The 16,871-nt window shown below is 48.9% G+C and overlaps 1 protein-coding gene across 1 annotated transcript in view; it reads left to right on the forward strand.

Moving 5' to 3' along the window:
- The window catches only part of OBSCN (obscurin, cytoskeletal calmodulin and titin-interacting RhoGEF), a 655,700-nt gene that overhangs the window by 405,787 nt on the left and 233,042 nt on the right, over positions 1–16,871 (forward strand). Inside the window, exons 80-85 of the mRNA XM_069730488.1 lie at positions 7,444–7,560; positions 7,741–7,905; positions 8,835–8,993; positions 10,733–10,910; positions 15,664–15,777; positions 16,098–16,265. Coding sequence (XP_069586589.1) covers positions 7,444–7,560; positions 7,741–7,905; positions 8,835–8,993; positions 10,733–10,910; positions 15,664–15,777; positions 16,098–16,265 — 901 coding nt within the window. The remainder of the gene's footprint in view (positions 1–7,443; positions 7,561–7,740; positions 7,906–8,834; positions 8,994–10,732; positions 10,911–15,663; positions 15,778–16,097; positions 16,266–16,871) is intronic.

Genomic DNA, 16,871 nt, shown 5'->3' on the forward strand with positions numbered 1-16,871 from the left:
TTCCTTTCTGTCTCAGGTAAAGTCTTTAGTAGGTCTATTACAATATGGTTCATCTTCTCGCATAAGCCGTTTGTTTGTGGATGATAGGCCGTCGTCCGGATCTTTTTGCAACCATACATATTACAGAATTCTCTGAAGATCTCTGATTCAAAGGCTGTACCTTGGTCGGTGAGAACCTGTTCCGGATATCCATGGGGTCTACAAAAGTACGTTTGGAACGCTTTGGCTGCTGTTTTTGCTGTCAGATCTTTTACGGGTACTACTACCAAGAGACGTGAATAATGGTCCACGATGGTCAAGGCATAGACATAGCCGGACCGGCTTGGTGTCAACTTCACGTGGTCCATGGCTACAAGTTTAAGTGGTTGTTTGGTGATTATGGGCTGCAGTGGTGCTCTTTGGTTCTTTTGATCGTTTCTTCTGAGGTTACACGGGCCACAATTTCTGCACCACTGTTCGATTGATTTTCTCATCCCGACCCAATAAAATCTTTCTCTTAGAAGTACTTCTAACTTTTTCCAACCGAAGTGACCAGCACCATTATGGTAAGCTTCGAGGACCATCTTCACATCTTGTTTAGGCACAATAATCTGCCAAACCAATTCATGTGTTTTCGGATTGGTGTATCTTCTACAGAGCTTCCCTTGATACAGGAACATTTTGCCTCTCTCTTTCCAGAGTTGATGCGTCTCTTCTGGGGCATCCTCATAGGGATATGCACTTTGCTCAGTTAACAGTTCCTTCACCAACTTCACAGCCGGATTGCTGTCTTGGGTGTCAGCCCATCTATGGTGTGCTAACGGATTAAAATTCACCTCTTGTTGTTTCTGATAGGTACTTGACTGATGATGTTTTGCCTTGGGACGATGGAAGGCTGGTAGTTCAATTTCTTCAAGCTCCCCCGTTTCCTCTTCTACATCTCTCAAGTGTGGCATCCGGGATAGGGCATCGGCATTTCCATTCTTGCGACCTGCTCGATACTTGATTATGAAGTTGTAATTAGATAACCGGGCTATCCATCGCTGTTCTAACGCACCTAATTTGGCTGTGTCCAGGTGGATCAACGGATTGTTGTCAGTATAGACAATAAATTCTGCAGCGGCCAGATAGTGTTTGAAACGCTCCGTCACAGCCCAAACTACTGCCAGTAGTTCCAATTTGAAGGAGCTGTAATTTTCTGAATTTCTTTCAGTAGGCCGGAGCTTTCTACTTGCAAAGGCGATGACTTTCTCCCGACCTTCTTGCTTTTGTGACAGCACCGCTCCTAGTCCCACATTACTGGCATCGGTGTAGAGGATGAAAGGTTTATGGTAATCTGGGTATGCCAGAACCTCTTTTCCGGTTAGTGCCTTCTTTAGTTGTTCAAAGGAGTCTTCCCTTTCGTCGTTCCACTGGAAAGGAGGGTTTCGGTTTGAAGGTTTCTTCGTCTGCCCTACCAAGGTGTCTTGCAAGGGTGCTGCCAACTTGGTAAATCCTTTTATAAATCTGCGATAGTAACCCACCAATCCCAGGAATTGTCTCACTTCTTTTGCGCTGGTAGGTCTTGGCCAATCCCTTATGGCGCTTATTTTCTCGGGATCTGGTGCTACTCCCTCCGAACTCACGATGTGTCCCAGGTACTGTACCTTTGGCTTGAGAAGGTGACATTTGGATGGCTTGACTTTCATGCCATACCTGGATAAGGCTTCGAACACTTCTGCCAGGTCTATTAAGTGTTGTTCGTAAGTCTTTGAGTAGACGATCACATCATCTAGGTACAGGAGGACGGTCTCGAAGTTCTTGTGTCCGAGGCAGCATTCCATCAGCCGCTGGAAGGTACCGGATGCGTTGCAGAGTCCGAACGGCATGCGATTAAATTCACATAGACCCATTGGTGTGGTGAATGCCGTCTTTTCCTTATCTCTCTCAGCCACAGGGACTTGCCAATACCCGCTTGTTAAGTCTAAGGTGGAAAAATAATTAGCAGATTTCAAAGCAGTTAAGGACTCTTCTATCCTAGGCAAGAGGTAGGCGTCTTTATGGGTGATGTTATTAATCTTCCGGTAGTCTACGCACATTCTCATGGTTCCGTCCTTTTTTTTGACAATCACTAGAGGGGCCGCCCAGGGGCTACAGCTGTCTCTTATTACCCCGGCCTGTTTCATTTCCCTCAGCATATCTTTTGCACATTGATAGTGAGCGGGCGGTATGGGTCTATATCTTTCTTTTATTGGGGGATGGTCACCTGTGGGGATTGTGTGTTCTACCCCTTCTATCCGTCCGAAGTCCAATGGGTGTTTACTGAAGACTTGTTCATATTCCATCACTAGCCTATACACCCCTTGTTTTTGATGGGTAGGTGTTGAATTTATGCCCACGTGTAGCTGTTGGCACCAATCCTCCATTTCTCCATCTGAGCCATTGCCTTCCACCTGACAGGTTGGTTCTAAGGGCTCAATGGTTGTGATGGCATTGTTGTCAACAGTATATAGCTTTGCCATTGTAGCATACCTTGGCAAAGTGACCTCTTCCTCTCCACAGTTCAAAAGTCGTACCGGCACTCGTCCCCGGTGTACCTCGACTATCCCTCGTGCTGTGAGTATAGTGGGCCTGCTGTCGGTGTACACTGGTTCTATTAAGGCTTGATAATCTCGTCCCTTAGTACCAATGGCTGCTCTACACCATACCAGCATTTCTGTTTTTGGTGGGATTACAATAGACGTTTGATCACTTACCCTCACACTGCCGATTTCTCCACCTGCAACTTCTACCTGTTGCCTTAACATCAATACTTTTATTTCCCTCCGGAGAACTCTCTGCTGGCAGGATTGGGCAGTTTCAGCAATTTGCTGTAAGACAGAAATGACTTCGGAAAAGCAGTTCTCTAACACATTCATTCCTATCAATACAGTTGGTTCACAGTTCCGCCGGTCAACATCAACAACAATTATACCCTGTTTCTTCAGTTCTACTTTACCAATCTTTATGGTCATCTCCCTGAATCCTAGTTTCGGTACCAACTTACCATTACTGGCCCATATATCTAGTTCAACATCAGAGGGCCCTTTATCAATATCTGCATCAGCCCAGTACCTCTTATAAAGGATATACGGTATAGATGAAATCTGGGAACCTGTGTCCAGCAAAGCGTTGAGGGGAATTCCGTCCAGCACGATAGGGATAATGGGTCGTCCTCCGATGTACCTGTCGTGCCAGGGTGTTGGGCCTTGAAAGTTCATTCCTGCGAAGCGGCCCGCATTCCCAGGGGATTCCCGTTTAAATCACAATCTCGTGCAAAGTGGCCCGGCTGCTGGCAACGGCGGCAAATGGGCTGTCCATCCGGTTGGTAGCGGTCGCGGGGTCGTCCTCTCCATGTCGGGTATCTCCGGGGTCTCATCCATGGAACATCCTCTCTACAGTTTGCCAACTCCATCTTGTGTCCTCTCATCTCCTGCATGGTTTTAGCCATTGAAGCAACAACATCAGCTAAAGAGTCAAGCTTTTGTTGAAGAGCCTCATTAGTACTGGGCCCCAGGGGCTTAGCAATGGCCCCAGACATAGCTGATGTCACTGGCACTCCCTGTTGTTGAGGTGCCTCTGCCATGGGTTGCGCAGGATCCTGATCCCGAGGTGCCTCTGCCAGCTGGAGACGTATAGCGCTCTCCTTTAATTGGGCAAATGTCAATTCAGGGTTCTTAAAAACAAGCATGCTCACATGCCCCCGGTGAGAAGGGGTGTAGAGTCCCTCAATAAATTGATCTCTTAGCAGTTTATCCGCTCCGGTGTTAAAAATGGGTTCAGCCAGTGTAAGTGATTTAAGGGCTTCCTGCAGGTTTAAGGCAAAGTCTCTCACGCCCTCATTAGCTTTTTGTTTGCAACTAAAGAATCGTATTTTAGCTTTGCTGCTGGCAGTGGTTTCAAATGTAGCTTTTAATCCAGCAAATATGCGTTCAACAGTGCCTTTTAGATCAGCTGCCCATGCTGTGACTTCTCGCTTAGCATGGCCACTTAACTGCATCATCAGGAGACTAACACGCTGAACTTCACCCACAGGGAGCATGTCAAAATGGGCCAGCATCTTTTCTCTGAAATCGTCAAGGGTATTAGGCTCACCTTCATACATTGGAAGCCATGGGCCACCCGGGGTATATGGCATCAGCACCGGCATGATGGGCGCCACTCCTTGCACCGCTGCGCTGCCGGACTCTCTATTGACACTCTGTCTTTCAGCTGCATTAGCGTTGCCGAGTGCTGCGGCGTCTCCGTGCTGCGACATACTGTGCCCCCTTAGTTAATCCGGACCCTTCCGGTCCTCCGCTTCCGTCGGGATAGTGTAGATTCGTTCCGCTGTGCAGCAGGATCAATTTTCCCCTTGCTCTGATGTCAGAACGCTCAGCTTGGTGCCGCCCACAATGACACGCCCCCTGCTGCTCCCACCCACCGCGCTTTGTAATGGCGGATTCTGAAGTTTTTCAGTTAGACTGGGGCTCAGGTGATGGCGTAGCTCAATTAACAGTCTCGTGCCTAACGGTTATGAAGTGATTACCTCAGGGGATGGCGGCCATCTTTACTCCATTATAACCAATGGGGAAAAGTCACTTTCAATAGTTTTCAATGGGGAATGGATTTTTCTTTAATAAAGTCAATTTTCAAGATTTTTCATCCCAGTTTTCACAGTTTTGGGCTCCAATCACGGCACACAATACCCGGTATACGGGCTGGCTAGATCCTGTTCGTGACGCCAATTGTGACGCCCAAGAGACCGGGGTACCCAGCACCGGACCAATGGGGTCTGTCTGTTGAGGGGGGTGTCACGGGTGGCTTGACCCGGTGCTGTGGCCTCAGGCAATGCACAGTGTAAGGGGTATCATGAGGGGACAGGCACTTACTTGATCAGCAGCAGGTTCTCCCAGCGGTGACGATCTCGATCCTGGATAGATGGCTATTGTCCAAATGAAAGACTGAGGCACTGAAACGTTTAACCAGTTTACTTTAACATAAAAGGATTTACAACCAGTCCTGTCACCGGAGTCTGTATGGGAACTCTGAGTTACTTTGACCCTGCCGGGGTCTTCGCCTCTTATTGTGCGCAATTTCTGTGTGGCCCTGCTGCTGTATGTGAACTGGCTGCCGGCCCAATCTGTCCCCTCCGGGTCCTGGTTCGACGGGCAACCCGAGTCCTTTTATCGGTTTACCCCCTCTGGGAGTACCGCTGAACTCTGTGTCTGTTGCTGCATCCGACCCTAGTGAAGCTGATATCACCTCACGTTTTTCCGGTTGCTGTATTATATATAATGAATACAGCCACGGATCCGGTATCCGTCTTTGCGCCTGTTCTGGGTAGTGATTAATGCTACCCGATTTTCACAATGTCCTTTTTCCCTATCCCTCTTCTCCTCAGGCCGGTGATTTAGGCCTGGTAACAGTCACAGGGCTGTTAGATATTCAACTGTATGACCTCTCACTTTCAGGTCCTTAGCCCAACTGCCATTTCTTCTCTCAGACCAGAATGGATCAAGGGGAGTCTCTGGAGCTCCCCCTTCTGGCCGGAGGTGGTAGTGCAGTCTTGCTATTTTAGTATTTGTACTTACTGTCTGTAACTATTTTTGTGGCAAATACCCCTAGGGGTGCCACACTAACAGCATATGGTATATACACCTTCAATTCCAACCCACGGAATATATGTACAGTATATACCCACGATACAGTCACTGCATACTCCACGATAACCGCAGACTCACTTGCTGCCACCATCACTTGTGTTTTATACAGTCTGACTGGAGGCCTTGTTCTGATTCTGGTAGTGTATGGTTTCGGGGTGTGGTTTAAAGAACAAAAGGAACAGAACTATTAAATTTTATATTTAATCTAGAATGATAGGCAGTGTTTATAGAAAATATACAAAAGATTTTACAAAGGGGATAAAAAAATACAGCATATAGTTACATAAAATAAGACTAATAAAACAAAAGAAAATTACTGCGCTGATAACAGATATGATTCAGCCTAGCGAAGAAAGGCTCTTCTATTTGAAAATGTCCAACGGGAATGTGAACGGGAATCATGCATGCACTGATGTGTATCTCTTTACATGAACTCAGATTGCAATATTTTATGTTGGGATTTTACTGTTACTCAGAGACCAAACAGACGTGGCTGTTGTCAGCAGTCTGCTCACTATTGATTTGTGGCTTATAGGCAGGGCTCACAGTTATGAAAAAACATGCATCTTTTGACTTGTCCTGAAGCTGAAAATGTATGTCACATCACTATCGGATCTATATGGACTTCAATATTTTTACGTTCTTTTGGAGACATACATATGGGGTCAATGTATAGTATTTACCTTGCAGAAAACAACAGTGTCACTTGAATTCAAGATGCATTTCCTGTGGACAAAGCCCCTTCCACTTTGCTGTCAATGTGTAAACTGTCACAGGGTTGCTGCTACAGAACAAAGCCAGAAGACTGCAGTGTCTGATGGCTCCTAGTCCGCCAATGAAAAGAAGCACTTCTCCAGTATATTGCACAGGTTTATTTCTTTCAGCAGAACAGGGGTTAATCAGCCATGTTGCAAATTCCTGCATTCAACTGTGCTCGGTTAGCCACTCCTTTCCCCTATACAATCTGGGCTCGATTACCAAGTCCTTGTCTGAGTTAGCAATTGCTGCAAGACATAGGAGTGGGAGAAGTTGGTGTTGTGAAGGAGAGCTGAAGGAATTTATTAGCGATTGTTGCCTGGTTTGTGCGCTTGGTAATTCCTGATCCTTCCCTGTTTTGCTTTTTTCCCCTTCCCTACACACCCTGGTGAATACCTCTGTTATATGTGAGTGTATATTTGTGTGTGTGGAGTTTTCAGTTTACCCTTGTCTTTGTTACCCTGTCTGTCGGGTTGGTGTACTTCGGTGCACAGTAGCGCCCCCCCTTCCCTGGGTGGGGGAACGGGACAGACGAAGGGCTAATCTAGGAGATAGGGCAAGGGAGGAGGCCGTGGCGTCTTCGCTATCTGAAGTATCAGGCCGAGCTAGGGCGCCCCCTAGTGTTAGGGCCAGGAAAGGTGCCCCTGGTCCCAGGTCACTCGCCAGTTGAAAACAAGTAACTTTAATCACTTAATTAATAATAATTAAGACCTTTTCCTCTCTTAATTATTTGTCCAATCTATAACTCTTTGTTGACGCACAATAGACATCCTCTTTCTCACTGCAGGGGCCCTTTGTCCTAAAAGTCTCTACCTGCTTTTAATTAGGATGATTTACTATCCAGCTACACCTAATTTCCAACTTCCTTATGTCCATTGTAGAAGTCTATTTAAAAGAGACTCGGAGCATCAGCTCTTCTTCCTACTGCAAATGTGGGGGAGGGGGGTGAGTGCCTTTTAATATTTGCCATGACGCTGCCATATAAACTATACTGATGCCATTGAGGTGCAGGATATGACGTTCGCTCATCTCTGATTATTTCTAGCAATACACAGAGGACACACTGTCGCTGCCCGACCCCTCCAGTCCCTCGCCGCCTCCCCTCCAACATTACCTGGAGTGCCCAATAACTAGGATTCAGCGCTACCAGGTCATTCTCAAGGTAAGAAGGCGCCACAGATAGCACAAGGTAAAGCTATATGCCAGCAGCCCGGTGATCAGGGAAGCCAGGGAACGCATGTCAGGGAACTGCTATGGGCGCAGCAGCCGCCCTTGGTCTTCATCTTTATTTACCAAACATTCTCTAGATGTAAATATTCTGGAAAAAATGTTAATCCTGCAGGAAATGATCCGGAACAAGGCCCGGAATGGTAAGAACTGCTCGCTGCTGGAGCAGGCCTACGCCATTGTGTCAGCACTGACCCGGAGAGCGGAGAACTTTCTGCACGTGTCACTGATAGAGAATTACCCCGGAAATCTGGAGGCGCTAGGCGAGCCCATACGACAAGTAAGTACATCCTTAGTCACATGACTGACGCCTCCGTGCTGAGCTGCAGAGATCCCATGACTGACGCCTATGTGCAGAGCCGCAGAGATCCCATGACTGACGCCTCCGTGCTGAGCTGCAGAGATGCCATGACTGACGCCTATGTGCAGAGCCGCAGAGATCCCATGACTGACGCCTCCGTGCAGAGCCGCAGAGATCCCATGACTGACGCCTCTGTGCAGAGCCGCAGAGATCCCATGACTGACGCCTCCGTGCAGAGCCGCAGAGATCCCATGACTGACGCCTATGTGTAGAGCCGCAGAGATCCCATGACTGACGCCTCCGTGCTGAGCTGCAGAGATGCCATGACTGTCGCCTATGTGCAGAGCCGCAGAGATCCCATGACTGACGCCTCCGTGCAGAGCCGCAGAGATCCCATGACTGACGCCTCTGTGCAGAGCCGCAGAGATCCCATGACTGACGACTCCGTGTAGAGCCGCAGAGATCCCATAACTGACGCCTCCGTGTAGAGCCGCAGAGATCCCATGACTGACGCCTCAGTGTAGAGCCACAGAGATCCCATGACTGACGCCTCCATGCAGAGCCGCAGAGATCCCATGACTGATGCCTCCATGCAGAGCCACAGAGATCCCGTGACTGATGCCTCCGTGCAGAGCCACATAGATCCCGTGACTGGCGGCTCCATGCAGAGCCGCAGAGATCCCATGACTGATGCCTCCGTGCAGAGCCGCAGAGATCCCATGACTGACGCCTCCATGCAGAGCCGCAGAGATCCCGTGACTGATGCCTCCGTGCAGAGCCGCAGAGATCCCATGACTGACGCCTGTGTGCAGAGCCGCAGAGATCCCATGACTGACGCCTCCATGCAGAGCCGCAGAGATCCCATGAATGTGCCAGTGTCGTCGCCCCCTCACTGTCCTCTGTTTTAGGGCCACTTCATTGTCTGGGAAGGAGCTCCTGGGGCCCGAATGGCCTGGAAGGGACACAACCGCCATGTCTTCCTGTTCAAGAACTACGTCATTATCTGTAAACCCAAGAGAGACACCCGGACTGACACCTACAGCTACGTCTTCAAAAACATGATGAAGGTGCGTGCACCGCGGGGGAGGCGCTGCCCCGAGATAATCTCCAGAGGGGGAGCTATACAATAATATCAGGTCTAGTACTCCAGTCACATCCAGAGCTGCACTCACTATTCAGCTGTTACATCGTGTCTTATCCTCCAGTCACATCTAGAGCTGCACTCACTATTCAGCTGTTACATCGTGTCTTATCCTCCAGTCACATCCAGAGCTGCACTCACTATTCAGCTGTTACATCGTGTCTTATCCTCCAGTCACATCCAGAGCTGCACTCACTATTCAGCTGTTACATCGTGTCTTATCCTCCAGTCACATCCAGAGCTGCAGTCACTATTCTGCTGTTACATCATGTGTTACCCTCCAGTCACATCCAGAGCTGCAATCACTATTCTGCTGTTACCTCTGTTATGATCCGGTGACCTTGGAGCTGCATGAGAACTTTCACTGAAGAAAGTGGCCACTATACTGACCGCAATCCTGAACTTAACACCGCAACTAGAAGTAGCCGTGGAGTGTACCCAACACACCTAGACACCTCGTCACAGCCGGAGGACTAAATACCCCTAAAGATGGAAATAGAAATACTATCTTGCCTCAGAGAAAATCCCCAAAGGATAGACAGCCCCCCCCAAATATTGGAGAGGAAAAAACATACACAGGCAGAAAAACAGGATTTAGCACAGGAGGCCACACTAGCTAGATAGGACAGGATAGGACAGAGTTCTGTGCGGTCAGTATTAAAACCCTTCAAAAAATCCACAGCAGAATATACAAAAACTTCCTACATCCAATTAAAGATGTAGGAACGTAAATCTGCAACTCCAGTGAAACCAACCAGACTGAGAAAACACAGACACAGTCTAATCTGGACAAAAGAAAAACAAACGAACAGTACTGAAAATAAGCACACTGCATGTGTGCCACAGGAAAAGAAACAGACACTTATCTTTGCTGAACTGGCAGATAAGCAGGAGAGGCCAGGCAGAGGTCCAACACTTCCAGAGAAACATTGACAACTGGCAGGGGCTAAAGGATCCTGCACACCTAAATATCCCAGTCAGAATTGTAATTATCCGATACACCTGGCCAGGACTGCGAGTCAGAGACAACTGCATTCCCACCAACAACCACTGGAGGGAACCCAAGAGCAGAATTCACAACATACCTCGTGTCTTATCCTCCAGTCACATCCAGAGCTGCACTCACTATTCTGCTGTTACCTCGTGCCTTATTCTCCAGTCACCTCCAGAGCTGCACTCACTATTCTGCTGTTACATCGTGTCTTATCCCCCAGTCACCTCCAGAGCTGCAGTCACTATTCTGCTGTTACCTCGTGTCTTATCCTCCAGTCACCTCCAGAGCTGCACTCACTATTCTGCTGTTACATCGTGTCTTATCCTCCAGTCACCTCCAAAGCTGCACTCACTATTCTGCTGTTCCCTCGTGTCTTATCCTCCTGTCACCTCCAGAGCTGCAGTCAAAGTTTCTGGTCCACCCATCTCCATGGTGCATGGTCCGTGGCTCTGACGTGGTGAACACGATGTCTCCCATGATGCATTTCACCATTGTCTGAGGGTCGGGGGCCAGTGGGCCCTAGTGCGATGTATCTTCGGTGGAGCCTGGGGCTCAGGCAGCTCCTGCTGTTGACTGATTTCAGTATGAGTGCAGCTCTGGAGGTGGAAGGCATGCTGTACTCGGTCTTCAGGACCCAGGGTTCACATACTTTCTTGCTGTTTCCTTCTCAGTTGACAAACATTGACGTGAATGATCTGGTGGAGGGCGACGATCGAGCTTTCGAGATCTGGCACGAGCGGGAGGATTCAGTGCGCAAATACCTGCTGCAGGCGCGGACGCTGATCATCAAGAACTCCTGGGTGAAGGAGATCAGCGGCATCCAGCAGCGCTTCAGCCTCCCGCAGTGGAGTAAGCATCACACCCATCATCCGAGGTCAGGGGTAAAGGATGATGGGCAGCATCGGGCCAGTATCACACCCATCATCCGAGGTCAGGGGTAAAGGATTATGGCCAGCATCGGACCAGTATCACACCCATCATCCGAGGTCAGGGGTAAAGGATGATGGGCAGCATCGAGGCAGCATCACACCCATCATCCGTGGTCAGGGGTAAAGGATGATGGGCAGCATCGAGGTAGCATCACACCCATCATCCGTGGTCAGGGGTAAAGGATGATGGGCAGCATCGGGGGAGGATCACACCCATCATCCGAGGTCAGGGGTAAAGGATGATGGGCAGCATCGGGTCACTGTCACACCCATCATCCGAGGTCAGGGGTAAAGGATGATGGGCAGCATCGGGCCAGTATCACATCCATCATCAGAGGTCAGGGGTAAAGGATGATGGGCAGCATCGGGGAGTATCACACCCATCATCCGAGGTCACGGATAAAGGATGATGGGCAGCATCGGGGCAGCATCACAACCATCATCCGAGGTCAGGGGTAAAGGATGATGGGAGCATCGGGGCAGTATAACACCCTGTCACGATTCACGCCGTGACCGTCACCCCTACGTCACGAATCGGGGTGACTTTAGGCCAACAGACGGCTATCACATGTGCAGGGGGGCTTATCTTAGTTATCCCTCCACTGCTACAATGTGATGAAAAACACACACAAGGCTATTGACCTCTTAGTTTACAGCAGGGGCTTATTTTAGGTATCCCACTGCTCTTCCATATACCACGAACTGCAGGGATTTATGTATATCCCGCTTACAGTTCCACTTGAAACATGCAGCTCTCTGGCGCCCCCCCTCACCCTCAGGTCAGATTAGGTACTGCACCTAGGGTAATTAGTCACCAGAAAGGCTGCCTGCTATGTACTGGCTATTGGGCACGCTGCAGCGAGGCGATATAACTGCTCCACCTCAGGCAGGAACAATAATTATCAACGCCGCAGTCGCTACAACCACTCCCAAAGGCACAGAACAAAGGTATGCTGCCACCAGCTTTGATTAAACGGGTTCGAAGCTAACCCAAAACAGTAGCGTAATTCCCTTCAGAAGACTTAGGGTACATTTTAGAGCAGGAAGAACGAACTAGCACTTTAAATATTTTTACTCCGAAAGATAAGGCAGTGTTTATAAGATATTACAAGGATGTTACAATAAGAGACAATTGGAAATACACAGGGATTAAATGAGAAAATCAACACTTACATGTGTTCAGATCATTTTTCGGCAGAACCAGGCTAGTGGGCGGAGCTTCCAAATGTCCCAATGTCATGACAGACTCTGGAGGCTGGGTAAAGTGGAGTCACTTAAATAACCACAGCCTTGTGACATCACTAACAGGGCTGGTTTCCTCAGACCCTCCTATCTCTTCAGTCTTACTATATTTAATACAAGTTTGTCTAATGCCTGTATCTCCGCTACTAAACATGTCAGAATCATAACACACCCAGCATTCATCTTGTATTAATATTGGCGTTCTAATGAGACCAAATTTGGGCTTGATGGGATGCATAGTTCCAGAGAAATCCATACTCTGTCCCTGTTCGAACTAGAAGCCCGCGTTTACCGTGGCCGATAGATCCACCGATGGAGATTCACAAACTGGTCGTATTATTTTCCTAGCCTAAACCGTTGGCCCAATATCTCACTATAATGGAACAAAGGACTTCTTGCCTTTAAAAAAGGAGATCAAACCAGTTTCCGCTGGAGGAAGAGTTGAGCCGACACGAGCGATCGTAAAAATTCTTTTGGGAGGGGCATGAGGAGTACGTACCTCAAAGTCAGGAATTTGCAGCAAGAAGCAATAAAAGCTCTTCTACACCTATTAAAAAGAAAAGCTAAACCCTGAAGTAAAGGGGGGTCAACGCCCACCCTATAGGTGCTGGCAATGAGAGACTAAAATTTATATTATATTTCATACAATATTGTGACACACCCATCATCCGAGGTCAGGGGTAACGGATGATGGCAACAATGGGGGGCAGCATCACACCCATCAACCAAGGTCAGGTGAAACGGATGATGGGCAGCATCGGGGTAGTATCACACCCATCATCCGAGGTCAGGGGTAAAGGATGATGGGCAGCATCGAGGCAGCTTCACACCCATTAACCGAGGTCAGGGGTAAAGGATGATGGGCAGCATCACACCCTTCATCCGAGGTCAGGGGTAAAGGATGATGGCAGCATCGGGGGAGTATCACACCCATCAACCAAGGTCAGGGGTAAAGGATGATGGGCAGCATCGGGGTAGTATTTGAGGAATTTTATGGCTTTGAGTTGGGAAAGCCTGTCTTCTGTCTAAACCCCTCATCCCCCTCTCACCTGATACCAGCTATATAACTGGTACACCAACTTTCCAACTGCATGGGACTCCTTTGTTCTTGAAAAGTTATGTATAATGGCACCGATCAGGGATAGAGATATAAGGGTTACATATTCCGAATGTCCACCGAGAAATCTATAACTCACTGAAATCGCTAGATCTAAACCCAGCGAAATGCAAGGAACGAGTTTCTCCATAAGCGGGTCACATGTCTACACTGTGTTTATACTTAAAGGAACCCCCATGACGTGGTGAGCATCCTGACCATTGTGTAATTCTTCTACAAGGTTCATACAGTGAGTTATGTATAGAAATGGCTTGTCATAACTCTAAGAAAGGGGAGTATTCAGCCTCTGAGTGAGGTCACCACAGGGGGAGTGCCTTGGTTTTGGGCTGGGAGATAAATGAGTGAGACATCAGTCTTCTGTCCCGGGTCTAGCTGAGAGTCTGTCATGCACTGGGATATATGTTCACCCTTCCCCCGAGCCACATGGTTTGCCATGATCTGAAATGATATGAGAAAACTGTAAGTGTTTCATTTCAACTTTGATCCTTTTTTTATTTTGAATTGTACTGTACATGCGATATTTGTCTACTTTTATAATATCTTTTAATATTTTAGTAAACACTGCCTACCTTTTTGGAGTAAAATATATAAAGTTACTAGCTTCGTTTCTCCTTGCTCTATAACGTACGGTCGCGTTCTCTGAAGTAAATTACGCTACTAATCTGGGTTGACTCCTGACCCGTTATTAATTAAGGAATCTGAGATGCTGGCAGCGGATATCTGCTGTGCGTTTAGGAAACTTTGTAGCGACAGACAGCGTTTATAATTATTGTTCCCGCCTGAGTGGGAGTAGTTATGTCGCCCTTGCTGCAGCATGCCCATTAGCCAGTACAAAGTAAGGCAGCCTTTCTGGTGACTAATTATCCTAGGTGCAGTACCCTGACTGACCTGAGGGTAACGGAGGCGCCAGAGAGCTGCAAGTTCCAAACCGGAACTGGGAAGTGGGATATAGATGAATCCCCTTCAGAAAGAACTAGGGGCAACCAAACAACCCCGGGTCGTGACAAATTGGAGTGAGTAGTGGGGATGATAAAGATATCCTCCCTGGGATCCGTGACACCCATCATCCGAGGTCAGGGGTAAAGGATGATAGGCAGGATCGAGGCAGTATAACACCCATCATCCGAGGTCAGGGGTAAAGGATGATTGGCAGCATCGGAGCAGTATAACACCCATCATCCGAGGCCAGGGGTAAAGGATGATTGGCAGCATCGAGGCAGTATACCACCCATCATCCGAGGTCAGGGGTAAAAGATGATGGGCAGCATTGGAGCAGTATAACACCCATCATCCGAGGTCAGGGGTAAAGGATGATGGGCAGCATCGGGCAGCATCACACCCATCATCCGAGGTCAGGGGTAAAGATGATGGGCAGCATCGGAGCAGTATAACACCCATCATCCGAGGTCAGGGGTAAAGGATGATTGGCAGCATCGGGGAGTATCACACCCATCATCCGAGGTCAGGGGTAAAAGATGATGGGCAGCATTGGAGCAGTATAACACCCATCATCCGAGGTCAGGGGTAAAGGATGATGGGCAGCATCGGGCAGCATCACACCCATCATTCGAGGTCAGGGGTAAAGATGATGGGCAGCATCGGGGCAGTATAACACCCATCATCCGAGGTCAGGGGTAAAGGATGATTGGCAGCATCGAGGCAATATACCACCCATCATCTGAGGTCAGGGATAAAAGATGATGGGCAGCATTGGAGCAGTATAACACCCATCATCCGAGGTCAGGGGTAAAGGATGATGGGCAGCATCGGGCAGCATCACACCCATCATTCGAGGTCAGGGGTAAAAATGATGGGCAGCATCGGGGCAGTATAACACCCATCATCCGAGGTCAGGGGTAAAGGATGATGGGCAGCATCACACCCATCATTCGAGGTCAGGGGTAAAGATGATGGGGAGCATCGGGGGAGGATCACACCCATCATCTGAGGTCAGGGATAAAAGATGATGGGCAGCATCGGGCCACTATCACACTCATCATCCGAGGTCAGGGGTAAAGGTTGATGGGCAGCATCGGGCCACTATCACACCCATCATCCGAGGTCAGGGGTAAAAGATGATGGGCATGGCGCCCCCTGTGGTCGGGGACAGGAAACAGTCACCTGTCCTGGCGTCCCTTCTATACAGAGCTCTTCTCGGACATCATACATTGGTCTCTCCTGAATGCCCCCACGGTCCATTCAAGATGGTATATCTGGGGTCATGGCTCTGCCCTCCTGTAGAACATTGGCTCCAGTCACATCCGAAGCTGCAATCAGGAATGAGCCCCCTGACCGTGAGTGTCTTTTGTTGCAGACCCCCCGCATTTCATCGAGGTGCTGGGAGACTGCACAGCTGAGCTCGGAGAAACTGTCAAGCTGGCATGTCGTGTCACCGGGACCCCGAAACCCACGATCACCTGGTACAAAGGTAATGACCCCCTTTCACCAGAACGATGGAGTGCAGCAATATAGATGGGACCACTATATAGCCCCTGCCCTCAGCTGATTCCGATGGTGCTTCCTCCTCCATTCTGGCACTGGCAGGGGCCATATTTTGCCCATTGCTCACGAAGGTGGCCATAGTCACCGATTTTCACTATTTAACCCTTATATCTCTGTGGTCAATGGTACGTGGGGTGGTAGCATGGGGCAGCCACTGATGGACAAGTCCCATGTGCTGTGCCATTCAGCACACTGCCCCCTCATGTGAGGATGATGATGGCAGTAATGATTTCTGTGCCCCCTCAGATGGCCGCTCAGTGGAGGTGGATCCACATCACATCATCATTGAGGATCCAGATGGTTCCTGCACCCTCATCTTGGACAATATGACGGGCGCGGACTCTGGCCAGTACATGTGTTTCGCCTGCAGCCCAGCGGGTACTGCAAGCACGCTGGGCAAGATCCTGGTCCAAGGTAACTCACATGGTGTGTCTGGTATATTGGTGGAAAGTTCTCACATCCCAAACCTGCTCCAGAGTCACCGAGCGATCAATGATTGTACAAGGAAAGTATGGAAATACCCTGTGCTTCACACATCTCCCTTCATGCTATTCTCCAGTCACATCCAGAGCTGCAGTTACCCTATGTTCACACTAGCGTTGTGCGCCGCTGCGTCGGCGACACAACGCACAACGCACGCAAAAACGCGGCAAAACGCACGCAAAAACTCTGCGTTTTGCGACGCATGCGTTGTTTTTTGCCGAAAATCGGACGCAATAAAAATGCAACTTGTTGCGTTTTCTTGGTCCGACGCTTGCGGCAAAAAAGACGCATGCGTCGCACAACGCAACAAACAAAAACGCATGCGTCCCCCATGTTAAGTATAGGGGCGCATGACGCGTGCGTCGCCGCTGCGTCGCCCGACGCTAACCCGACGCACACTAGCATAACGCTAGTGTGAACGTAGCCTTAGTGTTCTGCTCTCATATTATGTATATTTTCCACTCACAGCTAGAGGTGCAGTCATAGAGCTGCTGTTAAATTATGTTTTATCAGTACAAGAAAATGGCACTGGAATCA

The sequence above is a fragment of the Ranitomeya imitator genome, chromosome 6 (assembly GCF_032444005.1).
Source record: "Ranitomeya imitator isolate aRanImi1 chromosome 6, aRanImi1.pri, whole genome shotgun sequence".
Taxonomy (NCBI): domain Eukaryota; kingdom Metazoa; phylum Chordata; class Amphibia; order Anura; family Dendrobatidae; genus Ranitomeya; species Ranitomeya imitator.